Source organism: Meles meles, chromosome 1 (assembly GCF_922984935.1).
Source record: "Meles meles chromosome 1, mMelMel3.1 paternal haplotype, whole genome shotgun sequence".
NCBI classification, from domain to species: domain Eukaryota; kingdom Metazoa; phylum Chordata; class Mammalia; order Carnivora; family Mustelidae; genus Meles; species Meles meles.
In genome coordinates this window covers 120,214,544-120,236,350 of record NC_060066.1, presented here as the reverse complement: position 1 = coordinate 120,236,350, position 21,807 = coordinate 120,214,544, and the positions used below count along the sequence as shown (strand labels likewise).

The window sequence follows — 21,807 nt, the reverse complement described above, 5'->3', positions numbered from 1 at the left end:
CCTCCCGCGCGTCTTATCGCGAGAGAAACAGTACGAAGCAAAGTCAGTGGACAGAGGGCAGTGTTCTCGTCTCGCGACACTTGTGAGCGACCATCTTGCTCCCGCCCCTGACAGGGTGTTTTGTCCGGGTCACTGGGACGCAAAGCGAACTGCGCGGACCCTTTTGACCATGCTGTCCCGGGTGGTTTTTTCTGCGGCCGCTGCAGCGGGTGAGAAATCTAGACCCTGGTCGGGCCATCAGAGTGACTGCACAGAAGTGTGCCTCGAGTAACTGGAGGAAGTGGGAGGAAAGGGGGTGTAGAAAGGCACGGCAAGACTCGGGCCTGAGTGGGGAATTAATTACGCCGCTCGCAAGGGGTGCGCGTGGGGGTCTCGGGGTACTGGAGAGAGAGGTGCATGGCCCTAGTGGGCGGGCTCCGCGGGGACGAGGAAGGGACAGACCGGATTTCACCTTGACCTTGCTGACCTGCGCCTTGTTTATGTGCAGCCCCCTGTCTGAAGAACGCAGCCCTTCTCGGTCCAGGGTAAGTAAGAGGGGTGTAATACCCCCCTTCGTCCTTGTTTTATCACTTCATTTCTCTTCTTTGTAACCCCGTCTTAGCTTTAGGCCCGAAATTACCCTTCTTTAGGTAATTTTGAAAGGCTTAAAGCTTCATTGAAACTGCCCGGAACGTTGTCTGGTCATCTTCTGGCAAAGACTAAGAGGGTATGTGATGTGTTCTAACTAACTGGTTTTGGTGTCTTCTAAGCCGCGCCCCTTTCCCTTGTGACCTTCGTCTGGACTTAGATGCCAAGGCGGCGGATCCGCGGGAATCGGACTTTCTAGGTTGCATACCCAGAAACAAGTTTTATTAAATAAAATACTGAAGCATGTTGTTTTTAGTCTCTCCCAGATTCTGACTTTTACTGCCAGATCGCAAGAGTCAGAGAAATAAATTGATTCAGTCAATCTTATCTTGCCACTTACCTAACAAAAGATAGAAAAATGAGTAAAGCTAACCTGCGTTCCCTGGAGCTCAGTCTCCGAGAGGAGGCAGCTATAGATAGTAGTGATTTAGAGCAAAGACTGTAAAGCTGGAGTTACACCTGGTTCCTCCACGTACAAGCTGTTTCCTCCTCTGCAAAATGGAGATAATAGTATATTATGGTTAGGAGAACCAAGAGACTTAATTCCTGCAAAACTCTAAAAGCAGCACTGGAAATATAGTATGTGTTCAGTGTTGACATCTGTTATTAATGTTTCATAAATCATGTTAGTTTTCTTTGGAGTTTGTCTTTTTGCTTCTAGACTCAGACCTAAATCTTGACAAAATTTGACAACTATTTTTGCCTTGAAAAAAATGGCTTTTAATTCATTTGTAATTAATTTTTGTGTGTGCAGTAAAGTGAGACTACAGTTGCTTCCAACTTAGCAGAGAAAAAAGATTCCATATATACAGGTAAACAATTTTAATAGAAGTCATAAAATAATTACATAGATAAGAGGAACATACTCTATTTCTCTTATTTCACATTCCATATCTAATACATCAGCAAGGCTCTTCCTCCAAATCATATATGGACTTGTAACCACTCTTCCACTACCAGTGCTACTAAAGTATGAACCACTGTCAACTTTCTCCTGGTCTGTTTCAGCAGCCTCTTAACTAGTCTCTTAGCATCTCCGTTCTCCTAGTAGCTGTAGAGATTACATGAGCTCCCAAAACCAACAAAACCCCCCAGAGCTCCTTGTCTCACTGAAATAAAACCCAAAGTTAACATAACCCAGAAGGCCCAACATGAATTGATCTCCTCCTACCTCTTAATTTATCTCCTTATATTCTCTTTTTGGCTTCACTCTCTAGACTTGCGGGCTTCCTTGCTGTTGCTGTGAAAAGCTTATTGTTGCTCAGAATCTTTGTACTTGCTCTCCTCTTTTTCCGCCAGGTCATTGACTTAGATGTCATCTGACCTCACATCAAAAAAGACTTTTACCATTCATTGCTTCTTAGCGCCTTCCTTACCCCATTTTTCTTCGTAGACTTTCAGCTGCCTGAAGTTGTGTATAGACATATGCACTAACACTTTCCACAGCCCCACTAGAATGTGAAGGCTGGGACTTGTCTGCCTGTTGCTATGCTCTCAGCACCTGCCGTAAGAGTGAATGAAGACTGGGGAGACCTTTATTTAAAAGGTTATGCTTGAGATGCTTTGAAGGCTGGTTGGGCTTAGCAGCCATTTAGTGAAAATCTTTTCAGGCAGAAGAAGCAGCATGAGGCATGTGTTTGGGTTTTTTTGTTTGTTTATTCTTGAGAGCTGTAAGTAGTTCCATATGGCTAGAGGATAGGAGAATGAAGAAAGAGGATTTAAAATCTGACAGGTGTCATGTATACTGTGTTAAGGAGTTTGTTTCCTGTAGGCAGGAGAGCCTGTTGAAGAGCTTTAAAGTCAACTTTGCATTTTTTTTTCTTTTTTTTTAAAGATCACAAGTAGGCAGAGAGGCAGGCAGAGAGAGTTCAACTTTGCATTTTAAAAACATTGGCACTAGTGTAGAGGGGCTAGGTTTAAAGGGGTATTTGTTGAGAAGCGGGAATACCAGGTTTTAGATTAAGTAGTTTAGGTGAGAGATGATCAGGGCTTGAACTATGACAGCCAGTTCAGGAGAGGATTTGAGTTGGCCTAAAGCAAGTTCTCTAGTTCTGTGATTTAAACCAGTGGTTCTTGGAGCACCTGGGTAGCTCAGTTGGTTGAGCATCCGATTCTTGATCTCAGCTCCTGTCTCAACTCAGGGTCTTGAGTTCAAGCCCCATGTTGGGCTCCACATTGGGCATGGAACCTACTTAAAAATAAAAAAGGGGTGCCTGGGTGGTTCAATGGGTTAAGTGTCTGCCTTTGTCTCTGGTCATGATCCCAAGGTCCTAGGATCCAGCCCTACATCAGGCTCCCTCCTCCCTCTCCCTCTGCCTGCCACTCCCCCTGCTTGTGTTCTCTCTTTCTCTGTCAAATAAATTAAAATCTTTATAAAAATAATTGAATAAATAAGGGGTGCTTGGGTGGCTCAGTCTTTGAGCATCTGCCTTTGGCTCAGGTCATGATCCTGGGGTACTGGGATCGAGCCCCACATTGGGCTCCCTGCTGGACGGGAGGCCTATCTCCCTCTCCTGCTCCCCCATCTTGTGTTCCCTCTCTCCCTGTCTCTCTGTCAAATAAATAAAAATCTTTAAAAAATGAAAAGAAAAAAAAATTGAATAAATAAATCAGTGGTTCTCATTCCAGAACAGTATTGCCCTCCAGGGGACATTTGGCAATGTCTGAACACATTTTTGGTTGTCACCACTGAGGGGGTCGGGGGGAGATGGTGACTGGCGTTTAGTGGCATAAAGGCCATGGAGATGCTGCTGATCACTACAGTGTACACAGCAGCCTTCCATAGCAACAAAAATTGTCTATAGTGATGAGGTTGAGAAACCCTGATTTAAATGAAAGAATCTTGAGCATGATTCCTAAATTACAAAACTTGCTGGGCTAGCTAATATATTAGGAGGCAGAAATAATCTTCAAAAGCTAAGAGAATCGAACCAAAATGAAAGAAATAATAGAAATTCTTACACTTTGAAGGGATAGAGGTGGAGTGGGGATGTGTGGGACAAAAACATACTGAGAATTTGAAGGAGACTGAGCGCTGACAGCATATGTAAAAAAGACTAGAGGGTTTTATTTCATCAGAATTTTTATGAGCTGTCACTGCTATAACTACTAAAAATGGGCTATTGGACTATGCAAATAGTTCACAAATCCACAGTAATAGTACAATAATTCAAGCTCAGTAATTAGCAAATTCTCAATACATATTTGTAGAATGAATGAATTGGTGAAGCTATAGTTAGAGTAATTATGTTCTGTATACCTTATTGTAGTAAACAAAACCAGACAGCTCCTTGGGGACAGTCAGGATTGTGAGAGAACAGATATTTAACCCAGATCACGGGCATTGTGCATGTTACATAGAAAAATAAAATTAGAACTAATGGATAGAGGTGTCAGGTATATACACAGCAGTGCAGAACATAAGTAGAGCTACCCAACACTGGAAAGGCCTGTTTCACACTGGTTAGTTAGCACCCCATCACAGATTATACTCAAAAAGGTCGAAGTTCTGGCCATCAGGGTGCTCACAACTTAGTGGATATGTAATAGCTAATTGCTTACATAGAACTTTGTTGTATGCTTAGCACCATTTGAAGCACTTTACCTAAAATCCTCCCAGCAACCCTATAAAATCATATTTTTTATTCCCATTTTACCTAGAGAAAGCTGCAATTACAGAAGCTTCATCTACTTGCTCAAGTGACTGGTGTAGGATTTGAACCCAGATAATCTGTCTGCAAAGTCTACATTCTTATGTATTGTAATTCTAATAATAAACATATAAAGTGCTAGACCGATGACCTAGACCTGCAGAATAGCCTTTAATTTTGTCTAATTGCTACCCATAGGGTATTGCAGGCAAAAAGGATCTTCCACACAGGGCAGCCAAGTCTTGCCCCTGTACCACCTCTTCCTGAGCATGGAGGAAAAGTTCGTTTGGGCCTGATTCCCGAAGAATTCTTTCAGTTCCTTTATCCCAAAACTGGTGTAACAGGTAAGCATTTGCCCCGTGTTTGAAAGTATGTTTAGATGGTATAGTTTATGTTTACCTAGGATTTTACACCTACACACAAAAATGAAGTCAGCAGTAAATTGTGGAAGTAATTCAGTGGAACAGTTGTGACTTGGTTGCCCTAACTTGTCTTTGAAGTAAAGTGGTTGGGATCTCAACTTGATTTTATAACATTGTCTCCATTTGTTGGTACACACATCCACTGAATGCCTGCTCTGTGCCAGGTACTCTTCGGGCATACAGTGGCAAGCTGAGGTGGCTGCCATCACAGAACACATGTTCTGTCATAGGATAGACAGTAAAGAAATGAGTAACTATCATACATTGTCAGGTAGTGGAAAGAGCTGTGGGTTAAAATAAAGCTAGGTAAGACAGTAGAGGTTATTATATTGTATATATAAGTAGAAAACAAAAATTGGGCCATATTTATGAGTTGTTTCCTTTTTAAGAAGGCATACACTATTCTGAAATCTTATATTTTTTATAATGCAGTCTGCTTTCACTTATAGTATTTAATCCTCACAGCAGTTCTGTAAGAGATTTTTATTACCAAGAATAACTAGAAAATAAAGAATTTGCTGAGCTTTAGTCTCTCTTTGGTGACTGGGTTGGACTTAAATCCAGGTTCTCCAATTTGGTATTCTTTTATGGCATCTATTTCCTTTGTCTAACTACTGCTGTGAATAGGAAACACTGGAAACCAAGGTTGTTGTTTTCTGTTTGTTTGTTTTTTGTTTTTTTAACCCTCCAGGGAGTGGCCGAAAAGAACATTTCTGTAACTGAAATTGCAAGAAACATTAGGGTCCTCAGATCCCCATAGGAGATTTAAAAAAAAAAATTTACCTATGATAGGCCCTTTTTGCAAGTTCACAGTTAAAATTTTTAATTTATGTTCAAATTTAAAGTTTATGTATTGGAAGCAAATTTTAAAGAGAGCTGTTGGGAAACATTTTAAACTGTTAATGCATTATTCCTGTAATACATCGTAACATCCTTTGGTACTTGTGTTGCTCAGAAACCCTGTACAATGCTGCCCTTTAGGGAGCAGTTTTGTCTTTGCCGATATCTTCTGAGGCACAACATCATGGTGTCCTTTCAGAACTCACAGCCTGGTTAAAGAAGATAGTTATATTTGAAGCATTATAACTAGGTATTATAGGAATTGAGAATCCTGTTATTGAATTCATCCTTTTACATATATAGTACTTTCTCTTAGGGTTTTTTTGTTTTCTTGCTTGTTTATTTCCAGTGTCAGATAGGCAGGAATGGATAAATTTTATTCTGACCAGTGTTCCCATTATAGTATATTTCACTGCACAGATTACTTAAGCTGTCATGCCAGGTACTCTGCATACCTTATTTCTCAGTTTCATCCATCCTGTGAAGAAAGTACTGTTCGCATTTTACAGATGAGGAAACTAAACCTCAGAGATACTTATATTTCTTAGTTTCTTCTGTGTTACAGAGCCAAATTTCCTGGAGTCCAGATCCTTGTTTTTTTTTCCACCCTACCGCGCTGCTCCTCAGTGCAGGCTTATTTATAAATCCAGCTGCTACAAATCATTACGTAACACCTTCAACTAATCAAATGTAGAACTTTCTGTCTTTCCTTTCAAATATAGTATACCCATCATAAAATAACTTTTCCTTCTTTCAGGACCGTATGTGCTTGGAACTGGACTTATCCTGTATTTTCTGTCCAAAGAAATATATGTGATTACTGCAGAGACCTTCTCTGCCATATCAACAATAGGGTTGCTTATCTTTGTAGCTAAAAAATACGGTGCCTCTATTGGAGAATTTGCTGATAAACTCAATGAGGTAAGCATTGTAAACCTGATTTCTCATTTTAGATGGTAGTAAAAGCATCAGTATCATTAAGTGATGTTTCTGATGTTAATGTTAGGGGACAAGCATATAGAAATGAATCTAATTACAGTGATTAAGATTATAGAGTGTTAATGTTGGTTACTAATTTGAGATACATTTTTTTAAATCAAAACTTTGTCCAGGTTTTCCATAGTTGTGTTCATTCGTCAAGATATTGCATAGCTATTATGAGCAATTATTTTTAAAGATTTGTGCATTTCTGCCTGTATGTGTATGCACTTCTTCATGAGTGTTTTCACAAATGAGGAATATAACTTCGAGAAGGCATAGAATGACGCTGTTTTTGTTACCCTTAATGCTTTTGCTGATCGTTTGTAAAATAATTGCAGCAAAAAATTGCCCAACTAGAAGAGGCGAAACAGGCTTCCATCAAACAGATCCAGGATGCAATTGATACGGAGAAGTCACAGCAGGCACTGGTTGACAAGCGCCATTACCTTTTTGATGTCCAAAGGGTAGGTTTCAGAACCTTCTAAGGAAAATAAAGTTACTCATTTTTATGCATTTAAGACAAAAATTAGAATTTTATGAGGAATGGTTGAATATCTTGAGTATAGTTTATTTAGAAATGAGATTCAGGTGGGGCATGGCAATTACAGCTATTTAGGTATTTAATATCTACCAAGTAGATAAATAGTTACTCTGAAATTAGAATAAAAGCTATAAAAGAACATATTTTGGGTCCACACAGAAGGAAAGTAGCCGTTAAATTATAACTGACTAAAAAATGATACTCACTGTCTAGGGCCATAGGTGAAATACTCGGGTATGCTTGCTATGAGGAAGTCTGAGACTTTACATTCCAGTTCACAAAGCAAATTCAGATAACTGTAAACCTTTTTCCCATGGTCAAGGCATCATTAGATTCTAAAATACTTCATTTCTGAAACATTTTTTAGGACTATGCTCAAGTATTTTTGTTTTAACAATCACATTGTTATTTGCTTTGAGCCCCTGCTTTATGCCTGATGTTTACAGTGAGATGCCCTTGTATTGAAATTTTATACAGAAGTGTATATGAAATGAAAAGTGAGATGCTAAGGTAAAGTATTTGAAATAATAAAGATCTAGGCCAGTATTTCTTAGTGTGGTCTTAGTATCACATGTATCAGTCCTCTTTGGTGCAGGTTTCTGGACCCAGGCCAAGACTTGTGCGCTCAGAACCACTGTTAGAAGCTACCTAAGAATCTCTGTTTTTTAAAATTGATCCCTAAAGATTCTTAAGCACATAAATGTTTGAAAACCTTAGGAAACTTTAAAACCTCTCCATATATATTTAGGTTTCAATCAGAATGCTTCTATCTCATACATGATATATACACACAAAATCTGACTTTTCAAGATGTATCTCTATAATAAGAATCATACGGTAGTCTTTACATTTTTACTTATGAAACATTTAATGACTCGATTGAGCTCTTCCTGTATAGAGACTCTGGTCAAGGCAGGTGTTTGAGAATAAAAGAAAAGTCTGCTTTCATGGAGTCTGCCTTCTAGCCAAGGGGCTGAGAGGACAGAAAATAATTGAGCAGATAGGAATGTCAGTGATAATGAGTGTTGTGTAGAACAACAAACTAGGAAAGGAAAAGAGATTTTAGAAGAAGGGAGGAGTTACTTTTAGTGGGCAGTCTAGAAAGGCCACTAATTTGTTTCTTGAACAGATTTCTGAAGAAGTATTGGTGGAAGCTCTGTGGACTTGTGGGGAAACAGTATTGTAGCAGAGGGGGGAAAAATTGTAAGGGCCCTAAACCTGGAAATTTATTTGGTATAGTCAGAGAGTAGTAAGGAAACCAGTGTAGTTGAAGCAGAATGGGTGAGGAGGAGAAAAGAAATTAGAGAGTGGTCAGGGACTAGATTGGGTCAAGTCTTATATAGCCTTCTCTGTGGACTGTGATCTGTCCTCTGAGTAAGAAAGTCATTGAAGCTTTAAGCAGAGTAGTAACACGATCTTACTTGCCTTGATGCAAATAGCCTTTGGTCTTGTAGCATTGGCTTGAAATGCCTACAAGTTAGTGAAGTAGAGTTGTTAGGTGTATACTATTGGATATAGGAGTTTGGAGAGGAGAAGTCCGGAATTCCAGGCTGGAGATTTTGGAGTCATAAGCTGACAGGTTGTACTTAAAGTTTTAAGACATTGTGGGGAAGAACCATGAAAACAAGGACAGTTCCAATGAGTAGTCATCCTAGTTATGGTCAGGAAATGAAGGGCTTACAAATTTGCCATGGATTTAGCAACATGGAAGTTCTTGGTAACCTTGGTAAGGGCTGTTTTAGGAAGTAATGAGAGTTGGTTGAAGAAAACATGGAAGGGAAGAAATTAGAGTCAGTATAGACAACTGTCAAAATTGTCAAGGAGTTTTACTGTAATGGTGGGAAAAGGAATTAGTTGCTAGGAGGGGAGGATATAGAAATCGAGAGCTTTTTTTAAAGGATGGAAAGTATAGTTACATGTTAGTGTCTGATAAAAGGAGAGAGAAAAATTGATGCAGAAAAAAGGAAGAGAGATTTGCTGGAGTAATGCCCTTCAGTAGGCCAGAGGACTTGGAGTAAATGTGCGGGTGGCAGGGCTGGCATTGACAGCTCAGCCGCAGTTACAGAGGAAGGCAAAGTACACAAGTATGGGTTCAGACTGGTTTACATGGTGTGAGAAGTTTGTAGAAGCTCTTTTACTGCTCCCCTTTTCTCGGTGAACTAGGATGAAGGTCATGTGCTGAGAGTGAAAGTAGTTGAGGAGATACCAGAGATGTAGGAGAAAAAAGACCAGGAGGATGAATGGACTAAAGAAATGTATTTAGAGGTATTAAGGGCCTCCTTGAGATTAAAACAAGCAAACCTGTAAAGATTCTCATTACAGACTAGAAGATAACAACATCCCTGTCACTGTTACTAAATCGATATTTTCCTGGAGATAGAAGCTGGATTCAAGAGTATCGACATAATTATTAAAATAATAACCAAATTCAGTCAGGTATCTAGGTATGCCATTATATCTGATAAGCAAAATCTGTCCCCTTCCATATACAAATAGCAATCCTTAGGCAGTACACTGGAAGAAGATAAACTGTATAGGAAAAGATGCCTTGAGTAAACTTCACTAGAAATGTGCAGTTTTCCTTTAAAAAAACATAACGATGCTTGTGAAGTATAAGGTTCTAAGAGCCTTGTTCTTAGATTGGAAGGCTCAGTGTTATAAAGACATCAGTTCTCCCTACTTTAATCTTTACATTTAACACATTCCTAGAAGGAAAATAACTAATAGCCTGGAGGGAGGGGATGTTGGGACTTGGACAAATTGATTATTAGTTAAAAAAAGAAAGAAAGACTATCCAGGAATATTTTGAAAAAGAGAAGTAATAAACAATCTTGCCAAATATGAAAATATGTTGTTAATAAGATTGTAAGGAGTTGTAAATAGTATGGCGCCGTGCATGAATGGAAAGTCAGTGTGGCACAGTAGAGGAGAAAATCTAGAGATCCAGTTAAATGCTGAGAATGCTAATGCAGTGTAGATGTGGCAGTTCCGTTGTAGAGGGAAGAGAATTGGCACCTGTGTAGACACAGCTTTGGTTTCCTTCCTTTCACTTTCTACTAAAATAAATTCCAAATGAATTAAAGATCTTTGTAAGAAATGAAGTCATAAGGTAGAAAAACAACACACACACAAAAAATACCTTTGGAGTTGACAAAGCCTTTCTAATAAAGAATTAAAAATCCACAAACTTGATGGTGACAGATGTTAACTAGGCTTACTGTGGTGGTCATCTCACAGTGTATTTGAAATACTGAATCTATGTTAAACACCTGAAATTATACCTCATTTTATAAAAATTTTTGTTACACCTCAATTTCTAAGAAGTCCATGGATCAAGATGTATACACACACACACACACTAACACACACACAGTATTGCTGAGCCCTCAGAAGGAATGAAACCTTACCATTTGCAACAATATGGATGGAGCTAGAGAGTATGATGCTAAGTGAAATCAGTCAGAAAAAGAAAAATACCATAGGATTTCACTCATGGAATTTAAGAAACAAAACAAATGAACACGGGAAAAAAGAGAGGCAAACCAAGAAACAGACTCTTAACTGTAGATAACAAACTGATGGTCATGAGGGGTGGTGGATAGGGCTGGATGAATGGTTGATGGGAATGAAGGAATGCACCTGCTACAATGAGCGTTGGGTGTTGTATGGAAGTGTTGAATCACTGTATTCTACACTGAAACTAATATCACACTGTATGTTAACAAACTGGAATTTAAATAAAACTTGGGAGAGAAAAAAAATAAAAATTTAGAAAACCCAGAAACTATAAGAGGAAAAGTTGTTAAATCAATCTCATGAGAGTTTTACATGTAAAAATAATCACACGCTAAGTTAAATGACAAACTGGGAAGAATCTGTTTTTTCCATCTGACACAAAAGGGTAGTTACCTTAGGAGAGACCAACATCCCAGTAGAAAACTAGGCATAGGGCACAGACCATTCATAAATAAATAAATGTAAGTAGTTTCTGAATATGTAAGTGTTCTTAGATAATGACATTAAAATTCTTATTTTTTTCTGCTTATGAGACTAGACAGTAAAAGGTTTAGTAAGTATCATTGGTCAGGGTTTGAAGTAATAGGCATTTGTGTTACTGGTAGGAGAATGAAGTGTAGTTCAGCTTTATGTGGAATGTGACAGTATTAATCAGTTTAAGAGCATGGGTTTTATAGCCTGGCTCCTTGTATTCAGATTGGCTTCACAATTTATTACCTCTGTGACTTTCGATGAGTTCCTTAGCTTCTGCTTCAGTTTCTTTGCTGTAAAATGGATATAATAATAGCAACTATCCAATAGTATGACTATAAGACTTAGCTGAATTGACACAGTTTTTAGATTATAGTAGGTCCTATATTGAGTACATGTTATTACAGCAAGTATTTTTTTTGTTAACTTTGTTTTTTACTTATTTTAAAGATTTTATTTATTAGAGAAAGAAAGAGAGACAGAGCAGGAGCAGGATGGGAAGGGGCAGAGGGAGAAGCAGACTCCCCACTGAGCAGGGAGCCCAGCAGGGGGCTGGATCCCAGCATGACCTGTGCTGAAGGCAGATGCTTAACCAACTTGGCCACCCAGCCACTCCATTTACAGCAAGTTACATATAAGATGCAGCATTATTTCTGGTAGAAAAAATTAGAAGCAGTGTCATGTATTAATAGAGTTTAGCTAAATGAACTCTGGATTATGGGACACCAGTGGAGTAGAATTCAGGGTAACTTAAAATTGTGGTGGGTCTAGATGTCACAATTCGTAAAAGTGATGTGTGTGCGTGGGTATGTGTACATGCCTGCCTATGCCTGTATTTTGTTTACTGAATATTTTGGGGAGACAATACAAGAAATACAGGAAGACGGTTGCCTGTGGGCAGATGAGAGGAAACTCATTGTGTATACTTCTCAGTATATTTTTGCCATATTATATTAGAATTTATTTACCACATTCATCTCTTACCTGTTCATATTAAATAAAATAATTTATCATAAGATACAAGAAAGCGTTGAGGTATTCTAATCGCAGAATCCACAGAGTGGAAGTGATCCTTCAATGATGCCAAGTTCTTCATTGGTCTGAATTTTGCTTCAGAATAACATTGCTATGGCACTGGAGCTTACTTACCGGGAGCGGCTGCACAGAGTATACAGGGAGGTGAAGAATCGCCTGGACTATCACATCTCTGTGCAGAACATGATGCGTCGAAAGGAACAAGAGCACATGATAAACTGGGTGGAGAAGCATGTGGTGCAGAGCATCTCTGTACAGCAGGTACGTGGCGTTCGGATGCTTCTGGAGTTGTATTGGTTTCTCTTAATGGGCCCCTGCTGTTGCTCTCTTAGGATAGGAATAGCTGGCAAGGAGTCTTTAGCCTAGAGATGCTGAGGTTGCCCTGGTTCATTGTGGGTAGTGGTAACGTGGAAGACACTGCACAGCTACGTTGGTGGCTTTCCTCTTCCTCACAATGTGGTCTCCAGAGGGTCTCTCACTGTCCGAGACAGTGGCAGATAATTGAGAGAACACTGATGGTGGCACACTTGTACTCAAGTTCCATCACGTGGGAAATGCTAACCAACATAGTTCATTTCTCTGTACAGCAGAGCAGACTGGATAAAACTATTTCTGAGTCCCTTCCATTCCCTAATTCCAGGATCTCTGTTTCCTCTTCCCAGCTGTTTACATTGTTGCTCTTGAACAGAAAAGAAATGTTTTTTTATTACTTGCCTTAATTTGTTTTCCTTTTTAAAGGTTATATTATTTTTTTTATTAGGACTTGATTTATTTTTTCCCAAATATATGGAATATATAGGCATTTCTGATCATTTTCTGTATAACCATCAGGGACTAGAAGAACAGGGTCTACCAACATTTGTGAATTTTTTTTTTCAGTAAATTGTCTTACCTAAAAATAACATAATTAAGAAATGGGGAAAACACTAAAGAAAAGAGATAAAATTTTTATTCTTAACATTCCTGTGTTGGTAATGTTTGTTAGGTTGAGTACATGTTATTTTTAGCTATACAAGCTAACAAGTGGCACGTGGTTATAGGAGTGCCTGGCTTGAAATTCTACGTAGATTTCACTCATGAAAACTGTGAGCCGGGAGATTTTAACTAATTCCCTGGATTTGCTTAGAATAAATTGAATTCCCCAATGATACATAAAAAATTTATAGTAGTCTGTCATGTCATCTTGAGAGTCTGTAGGAACCTCAAGATCTTGTAATAGGAGCTGTCATTTAGAATTACAGTATTTATACATACTTCTGTTATTTGGAGAGGTCTAACTAGAGTTCTCTTTCCTTATCATAGGAAAAGGAGACAATTGCCAAGTGCATTGCAGATCTAAAGCTGCTTGCAAAGAAGGCTCAAGCACAGCCAGTTCTGTAAATGCATCTATCCCAGTGGAGACGGCTAGAAGCAATTGACTGAAGAAACTAGTCCATGTGACAGAATCTTTCTGTATTGCTGTCTACTGAAGTTACACTTAACCTTCCCTAAAAATGAAAAGTTTGTTTCCTATAGTGAGAGAATTAAAACAATCTGTTGGTGAACAAGATGTTTTTCATCCTTCCATGGTCACTTTTGAATGAGCAGTTTGCTTTTAATAAAACTTGTTGGTGGCTAACGATTACCAAGCTATAATTTAAATCTGTAATTAATTCTACCATCTTGCACTGTGTAAGTGATAGTTGAAACTAGGTTTTTCAGGTTGCATAATATTCTGAAGTATTTTAACGTTATATGGCTAAAAATGAAACGCATCATTGAATTGATGTTTTAGTGGTAAGCTGTTTCTGGCTACTGACAAGTTATAGGAAATTTAAAGCTTTTTATTATTAAAATAACTAAAGGAAATGTGTATTAAATCACATTGGCTTTATTATTTTAATATGTCTATAGAATATATTATGGACCCAATGTGTCATAAAATTAACCTAAAGAGTCTAGCAGATATGTCAAAAAATGCTGCCCTTCCATAGGCTTGTTTTGTTTTGTTTTTAATTTTTTTAGTATTTTATTTATTTATTTATTTGACACAGAGATCACAAGGAGGCAGAGAGGCAGGCAGAGAGAGAGAGAGAGAGAGAGGAGGAAGCAGGCTCCTGCAGAGCAGAGAGCCCGATGCAGGACTTGATCCCAGGATCCTGAGATCATGACCTGAGCCGAAGGCAGAGGCTTAACCCACTGAGCCACCCAGGTGCCCCCATAGGCTTGTTTGCATTTAATTCTCCCATACTTATATAGGGATGTTCTTATAAACAAAGGGCAACTTACATAATAGGAAATATTTGAAAATGTGTACCATTTGGGTAACTGCTGTTTTCTCTGGCTTCCTAGGATTTTAATTTATGTAACAGCCGATGTCAGGTCAGTTTATATTGGTAGCTAATGTATTCGTCTGCTACAGAAATCAGATTGACATCTTTATTATTATTAAAGAGATTTTGCTAAGGTCGGCAGAGGTGTTCCAAATTATTTGTTTAACAAAGGATTTATAAATACCTAGTTTGTGCTAAGCACCATCCTTCACTGGTCATACAGAGATAAAATTCCCTCTCGGAAAGTTAAAAATCTAGAAAAGGCAGTAAGCGTATGTGAACAATAGAGACTTTAGCATGGGTGCTTTGAGAATATAATGGCAAGTACCACTTCAGGTAGTTTCACTAGCCTCGTTTTCTTGTATAGAACTATCAGTCAGTGTTCAGTCGGAGAAGCAGAACTACTAGGATAGAGGTTTGTACGGAATTGGACTTGGCACTGTTGTGGGAGCTGCTTAAGCCTGGCTCTCTGAGGCTGTTAACCTTTGTTTCTGATGTAGGAGCACGAAGTCCAAGAGCAGGCGGGGAAGATGGCTGTAAAGTGGGAGACACAGGAACAAGTAGAAATCGCAACCACAGACCGAAACCCTTGTCATTTTTATTACCTCAGACTTTGATGGTATGACTCCCCGAAAAGCCTGGGTCATTTTTCACACATACCGTGTCCAAAGGTTAGAAAAGCTGAAGACTGCTCCAGGGAAAGGCTGGGAAGTTGTAGGCCAGCTAACGACTGGGAGCCACAGACACCAACAACACATATAAGCTCCTAAATAGTTGCTGCTTCACATCTGCTCTATAAACTTGCTCAGGGATCGATTGCGCACTCTAACAGAAACATTCAGGGAAGATAATTCTGGAAAGTAATTTCATGTAACCCACTCGACACATCACAAACCACCATAATAGCTAGCCTATTTATAAATGTTAACTTGGATGAATAATACTGAAAGCATAAATCTAATCCCAAGAAGTCAGTGAACATCCAGTGGAATGGAGAGAGCAGAAAGGTGACAGGTGAGAAAGGGAAGGCTGAGCTCGCGTTTGAAAGAAGAGGTTAGCCAAAAGAGTCAGGGGTTGGGTCCAGAAAGAGGAGCAACATTCATGATTGTGGGGAAACTAATGTAAGAGAATAACATTTTTAAATCTAAGTTACTCAAGTGAAATACAAATAGGAGTTATATTAGCGTCCTTAAATGTTCTGCTTAGCAGTTAGATTTTGTTCTGAGGACCCGGGAGCCAGTAAAAGGTTTTAAGCAGAGGAATGACAACTAGATTTTTGTTTCAGAAAGGGCACTGTCAACAGAAAAGGACAGTTTGGGGAGAGGCAAAGCTAGCTCAGCAGCAGGATCATTCTAGCCAAAAGACATTGAAGACCTCAACTGAAGGCCTTGTCAGTGTGGTTGGAAAGGAGGTAATTGAGAAAAACTAAAGGCAACGTTAGTGGGACTTGAGTGTGCAGAATATGGAAGAAAGGAACAATCAATATGAGTTAATAGCTTTCTTGAAGGAGAAGTTATAGCCTGAAAGAGAAGAGAATGGAAGGCACTGTTACTCACCGTGACTCAGGAAGGAGTATTAGTAAGTGTAGAGCCATGAAAGAACATCAGTGTTTTCAAAATAGTAGAGGATTATGCAGAAGAAGGAATAGCCAGTTATTGGAGGAGAACCAGGAGAGAGCAGTGTCAAAAAATCAAGACCGTGGAGAGTTCTGTGTCAGAAGAGCCACTTTTTCAGGGAGATTAAGAGGACTCAAAGTGCCCATTACAGTTAATAGCAGAAAGTCTCTGGTGGCCCTTATTAGAGTAGTTTTGGTTGAATAGCAGGGACAAAAGATAGATTACAGTTGTGGTAAAGGATTGAAAAGACTGAGGAAATAGACCTATATAGAATAATTTCCAGAACATTACTCACCCTCACTTGTATTGTCTACACACCTGTTGGATACCTTAAAAACATCTCAAGTGTGAGTTAAAAATAGACCTCTTGGGGCGCCTGGGTGGCTCAGTGGTTTAAGCTGCTGCCTTCGGCTCAGGTCATGATCTCAGGGTCCTGGAATTGAGTCCCACATCGGGCTCTCTGCTCAGCAGGGAGCCTGCTTCCCTCTCACACTCTCTGTCTGCCTCTCTGCCTACTTACGATCTCTCTCTGTCAAATAAATAAATAAAATCTAAAAAAAAAAAAAATAGATCTCTTAGTCTCCACCCCTACCCTGCTCTTCCTAAGTCTTCTCCATCTCATAATGGTACCACCTTTCACCCAAGTTGGTCAGCCCAAAAAACAATGAGACTACCTTAGTCCTTTTCACTGTTTGTTTTTTTTAAGATTTTACTTATGAGAGAGAGCAATAGCAAGCAGGGGGTGCGGGGAGGAGGAGGAAAGACTAAATCAACTCCCTGTTGAGCAGGGAGACTGACAATGATGATGTGGGGCTCAATTCTAGGACCCTGGGATCATGACCTGAGCCAAAGGCAGACGCTTAATCAATTGAGTCACCCAGGAGCCCCACCCTTTCACTTTCCTACCCAGTCCATCAGCAAGTCTTGTTTACTTCTACTCAAAACTTATTACAAATCTGTCCACTCCTACCCCTGCCTAATCCAAGCTGCCATGTTTTACTTGGACTACTACAATTCTCTGTTGTACGCTTGCATCCTTTTAATAATTCTCTGCAACCAAAGTGAGCTTTATAAAATATAAGTTAAATCCTATCACTCCCCTGCCTAAAACTTTGTAATGCCCCATCACATTTAGAATAGAATCTGATCCTTATCTTATTTACAAGGCACTATATGATCTGGTCCCTAGCAATCTCTCTGACCTCATGACCACCACTCTCCCTGTTGATTCTACTTTGGCCATCCTTTCTTTGCTGTTTCTCACACGTCTGAACTTTTCCAGTTTGCATGCTTTGCACAAACTCCGAGCTTCCCAGACAGGTCACCACAGATGGCTAATATGCCAGGAGATACTACTTAATACATAGGGCAGTGGGGCTGACCCTCGGGCTAACGATTTTAGGCTGAGAACAGCTTCATCTGGGGCTCCTCATCAGGCCACTTGGTCTGAGCAGAGTCTAAGAACAGGCCCCACAGTCCCCAGAACCAGAGAACCGGATGATTGACATCCTGCACTCAGCAACACTGACACATTGCCAAGAGAGGGCTTTGCCACCTGGACACAAGCAATAGTGTCCAGTTGTAGAGCACGTGCTGCTTCCGTTGGGCCAGGGACCATGGATGTGCTGGAGGAATTTGTTTACCTGTGCCCAAGCAGTATGGTGTCAACCCAAAGGGAAGCCAGCCACCAGCCGGAGGAGGTGATAAGCCAAGCGGGGGTCCAAGAGGCAAAACTCCAGACCTCGGCTCCAAATCTCTACCTCCAAATTATCAGAAATGTATTTCTACGTGGTAGATGTGGTTTGGACCCTACCAACGGGCTGCATGGTGATTGGCTGGCTGTGCAGTGTGCAGATGAGAGTATCATGAGTATCATGATTATTTCTTAAGTACATGATATGAAAAAGTCCAGTTGAATTTGAAGTATTTTTGTATTAGCAAAAGAAATCAATTATAACTTCAATGAAAAAAGGGAAATGTTAGATTCTTTTGTTATAAGTCTTATACTGAGCATAAAACAAATTATTATCAATGATAAATAATAATCTGAAGACCATTCCAGTCAAGTCAATCACCCTAATTCAGTGGTTATTCTTAACATTCCTCATGTTAAGATAACCAGAAATGTTTTCTGATGTGATTAAATATAAAGTAGACAATGTCACCTATGATGTAATCTAGCCAAAAATAATGAACTTGAATCTGTCAAGGCTTAAGATGTAAATTCCAGTTTCCAGGAACTACAGGAGATAGAGGAACAAGATAAATGACACTAAAGGAAGTAATTAAGTTAAGGATTATGTTTCTCCATGTATTAGGTCTTAAGTGTTTTCCATGTTTTTTGATGTTTTCCAAGTTTTTTGATGTTCTGTGTTAAGGTCTGGTACCTCTTTTATAACCTTTATTCTAAAAATTCTCTATTCTTTATTAGTATTATAAAATGTACCTTGCTTAAATTTTCTATTTGTTGTTGAAGAAATAAAATTAAGATGTGGATTCCTGGAACTTTGTTAGTTGGGGTTAAAATGCAATCGAAATGCAAAATCTTGTAACATTTGCTTCCAGTAATGGTAGATTAGGTAATTCAGACTGACTGTCCAACTGAAGAAATTTTTTAACATCTGGGTGAGATAAAAGACATATCTTAAGAATGTTAAGGCACGAAGAGGTAATGAGACATCATCACTCCAAGGACCGAGAGACAGTGGAAGTTCAGAGAGGTGAGTTTAGCACTCGGGCCCACTTATGCCCTGAGATTTGCCAGTCTGAGAGAGATGGCCAAAAGACTAAACTATTCTTTCGGTGACTTCACAGAATAGCAACTATTCCCAGAGAAATGAAGGATGGAGTCCAGGACCCACTGAGGAGGGAAACCGAGTAAACATCACCACTGCCCACCACCAACACACACACACAGTCAGCTGTACTTGGAATAAAGGTGAAGACCAAAAACCAGCCTTTTCATGGCCAGCACCCTGCTGTGAGTGGATGACTCCATGAACACTCAGCCCTGAACTTGGTTTAAGGTGATCCCAGATTGCTGGTGCCCCCAGGTCCCTGGCAAATGCAATATAAGAAACCTGGTTTAGAGGAACAAAACATGATCCTAGTCTTATATTTCTGCAAATGATTTTTCAAACCCAGTTTTACAGTAAAAGAAAATCAGATTAGAAGATAAGATACTGTAAGCAAAAACTAAATACTAAGCCATAAACTAAATATCCTTATTGTATTAAAGCAGATAAAAGTCAAGTTTGAAAATGTGGACAGAGAACTGGGCACACATTTAAAGAAACAGAAAATTTGAAGAATATAAATTCTAGAACTGAAAAAATATGTAGAAAAATTAGCTCAGTTGGCTCTTGTCAGTAGCAGATTAGACCATGGTGAAAGGAGCAATTATGAACTGGAAATAACTTAGAATATCTAGAAGGAAGGAGAGAGAGATGAAAAATACCAAATGGAGAGAGAGTAGGAGAGAAGATACAACAAGGTCTAATATGTAGTTGGAATCCCCAAAGAAAATTAAGCAGAGGCGATACTTAAAAGAGCTCACAGCCAGAAGATCATGACACGAAATGGTTGATATATGGGGAGGAAATAACCAACCAGGATTCTGGCATTAAAATATCTTTTAAGAATGGAAGAGGAAAAAAAAAAAAAGAATGGAAGAGAAATCAAGATTTTGAAAGAACTAAATGAGTTAACAACCAGCAGCACTTCACTGAAAGACTAAAAGGTATCCTTAAGACAAGGAAAATGATCCCACAGAAAATGCCAGAAATGGGAAAAGGAAGAAAAACAGTCATTAAATACGTGAGTAGACCTAAGTGAACACTGTAAGTGTAAATATAAGCTCTTGGGAGATTAAAATATTTTTATGTAGAAGTAGACAAATTCATAATCACATCAGGGACTAAAAAATTAGTAAGCAGTTAGGCTATAGAATTTGAACAGAACAACAAACTGTACTTAATAGAGACATATAGAATGCTACTCCCAATAACCACAGGCTACACATTCTTCTCAAGTACATATGAAATAGCATTCAAGGGGCCCCTGGGTGGCAAGAGTCACTGAAGCCTCTGACTCTTGGTTTCAGCTCAGGTCATGATCTCAGGTTTGAGACCAAGCCCTGTGTAGGGCTCCACTGAGTGCAGAGTCTGCTTGAGATTATCTTTCCCTCTCCCTCTTCCCCTCCTTCTCAAGCTCTCTCTCTCACTCAAATAGATAAACAAATCTATTTGAGGGGGAAAAAAAGATAGTATATAAAAATTAACCATGTAATATTGCATAATGCATGCTTCAGCAGATTTTGAAGGATTGAAATCATGCATAATATTTTTTTGTTGATCACAGAGCCGTTGTGCTTAAAAGTGCCAACATTCCAACTGATAAGGAAATCAATGTGTATTTTGAAATTAGTAAATACATTTCTAGGCAATACATGAATCAAAGAAGAAATTAGAAAGTATTGTGAAGTGAATGACAAAACAAAACAGAAGATACAGAGGCTCAAGAAGTACAAAATCTGGCCACAAAATTCCTGAACTCGGGTTTGTGGTTAGAGAATCCTCAAAGAAAAGTTGTTTTGTTTTTCTCTTTGTCCTCCTCTGCCCAGAGCCAAGACTGGAATAAGCCAGTGTGACAGGCAGAGTTCTGCAGTGTACCGCAGTGTCTGCCCTGGTGTTACCCCAGTAAAATCCGTTCCCCTGAGCACTGATGGACTCTGTGACTTGCATCTAATGACACAATATACCAAAGGTGATGTGCTGCCACTCCCTCCGTTGGGTTATTTTATGTGGCACAGGTGATGAGAAGTCACTCCCACTACTACATCACGCTGTAGACCACCATCCTGGCAGCCTGGCAAGACTCTCCTGCTGGCCTCAAAAAAGCAGACTGCCATGTTGTGAACTACTTATGAACAGGGCCACAGGTGGGGAATGGCAGGCAACTTCTAGGACCCGAAGGCTGACCCCAGCACACAGGCAGTAAGAAGCTAGGACCCCTCAGTCATACAGCTGAAAGGAGAAGAATTCATGCAAAAAAATGGAGTTTGGAAGTGGATCTTCTCCTAGTCAAGCCTCTGATAAAACCAAGGCCCCAGACAGTGCCCTCACCGCACCCTGGTAAGACCCTAAGCAGAGAACCCTGGTAAGCAGTATCAAAGCCTCTAACCCACAGACACTGAGAGATAATAAATGTGTACTCTTTTAGGCCTCAGAATGTGTGATCATTTGTTATGCTGCTGTTGAAAGCTAGTACAAGGATCCTTAACATTTCCATCTGTGGCATGGCTTTTTTCCTAATCCACCCACTGTGGTTCTCCTTTCAGAGGGTCTGATGCAATCCGCCGCCTCCCCTCCCCCACTCCGGCCTTGGTGCAGGCTTTAGATTCGGTTTCCTGATCTCATGCACATGGTCTTTCGACCCTAGCTCTGAGTCAACAAAAATTAGCAGCTGTTCCCAGAGCAAACCCCAGCTCCAGCTCTCACTCAGTATACTTCCTTTGTACCTTTGAGGATTTCCAGCATCCAGTTCAGCTATGCATTTCTCGATTCTGGTGTTTAAAATGTTTCATCCAACATCGGTTGGTGTTCTTTGACAAGAGGATCTCTTTACTTTTTTTTTTTTTTTAAAGATTTTATTTATTTGACAGAGATCACAAGTAGATAGAGAGGCAGGCAGAGAGAGAGAGAGGGAAGCAGACTCCCTGCTGAGCAGAGAGCCCGATGCAGGACTCGATCCCAGGACCCCGAGATCATGACCTGAGCCGAAGGCAGCGGCTTAACA

The 21,807-nt window shown here is 39.7% G+C and overlaps 1 protein-coding gene across 1 annotated transcript; it reads left to right on the top strand.

Moving 5' to 3' along the window:
• Positions 1 to 52: 52 nt before the first annotated feature.
• ATP5PB (ATP synthase peripheral stalk-membrane subunit b) lies at positions 53 to 13,718 on the top strand. The gene is made up of 7 exons (XM_046008809.1): positions 53 to 209; positions 488 to 524; positions 4,476 to 4,621; positions 6,297 to 6,460; positions 6,859 to 6,984; positions 12,165 to 12,344; positions 13,386 to 13,718. The coding sequence occupies exons 1-7, from the start codon at positions 170 to 172 to the stop codon at positions 13,461 to 13,463; spliced, it is 771 nt and encodes a 256-aa protein (XP_045864765.1). The 5' UTR covers positions 53 to 169; the 3' UTR covers positions 13,464 to 13,718.
• The last annotated feature ends 8,089 nt before the right edge of the window (positions 13,719 to 21,807 follow it).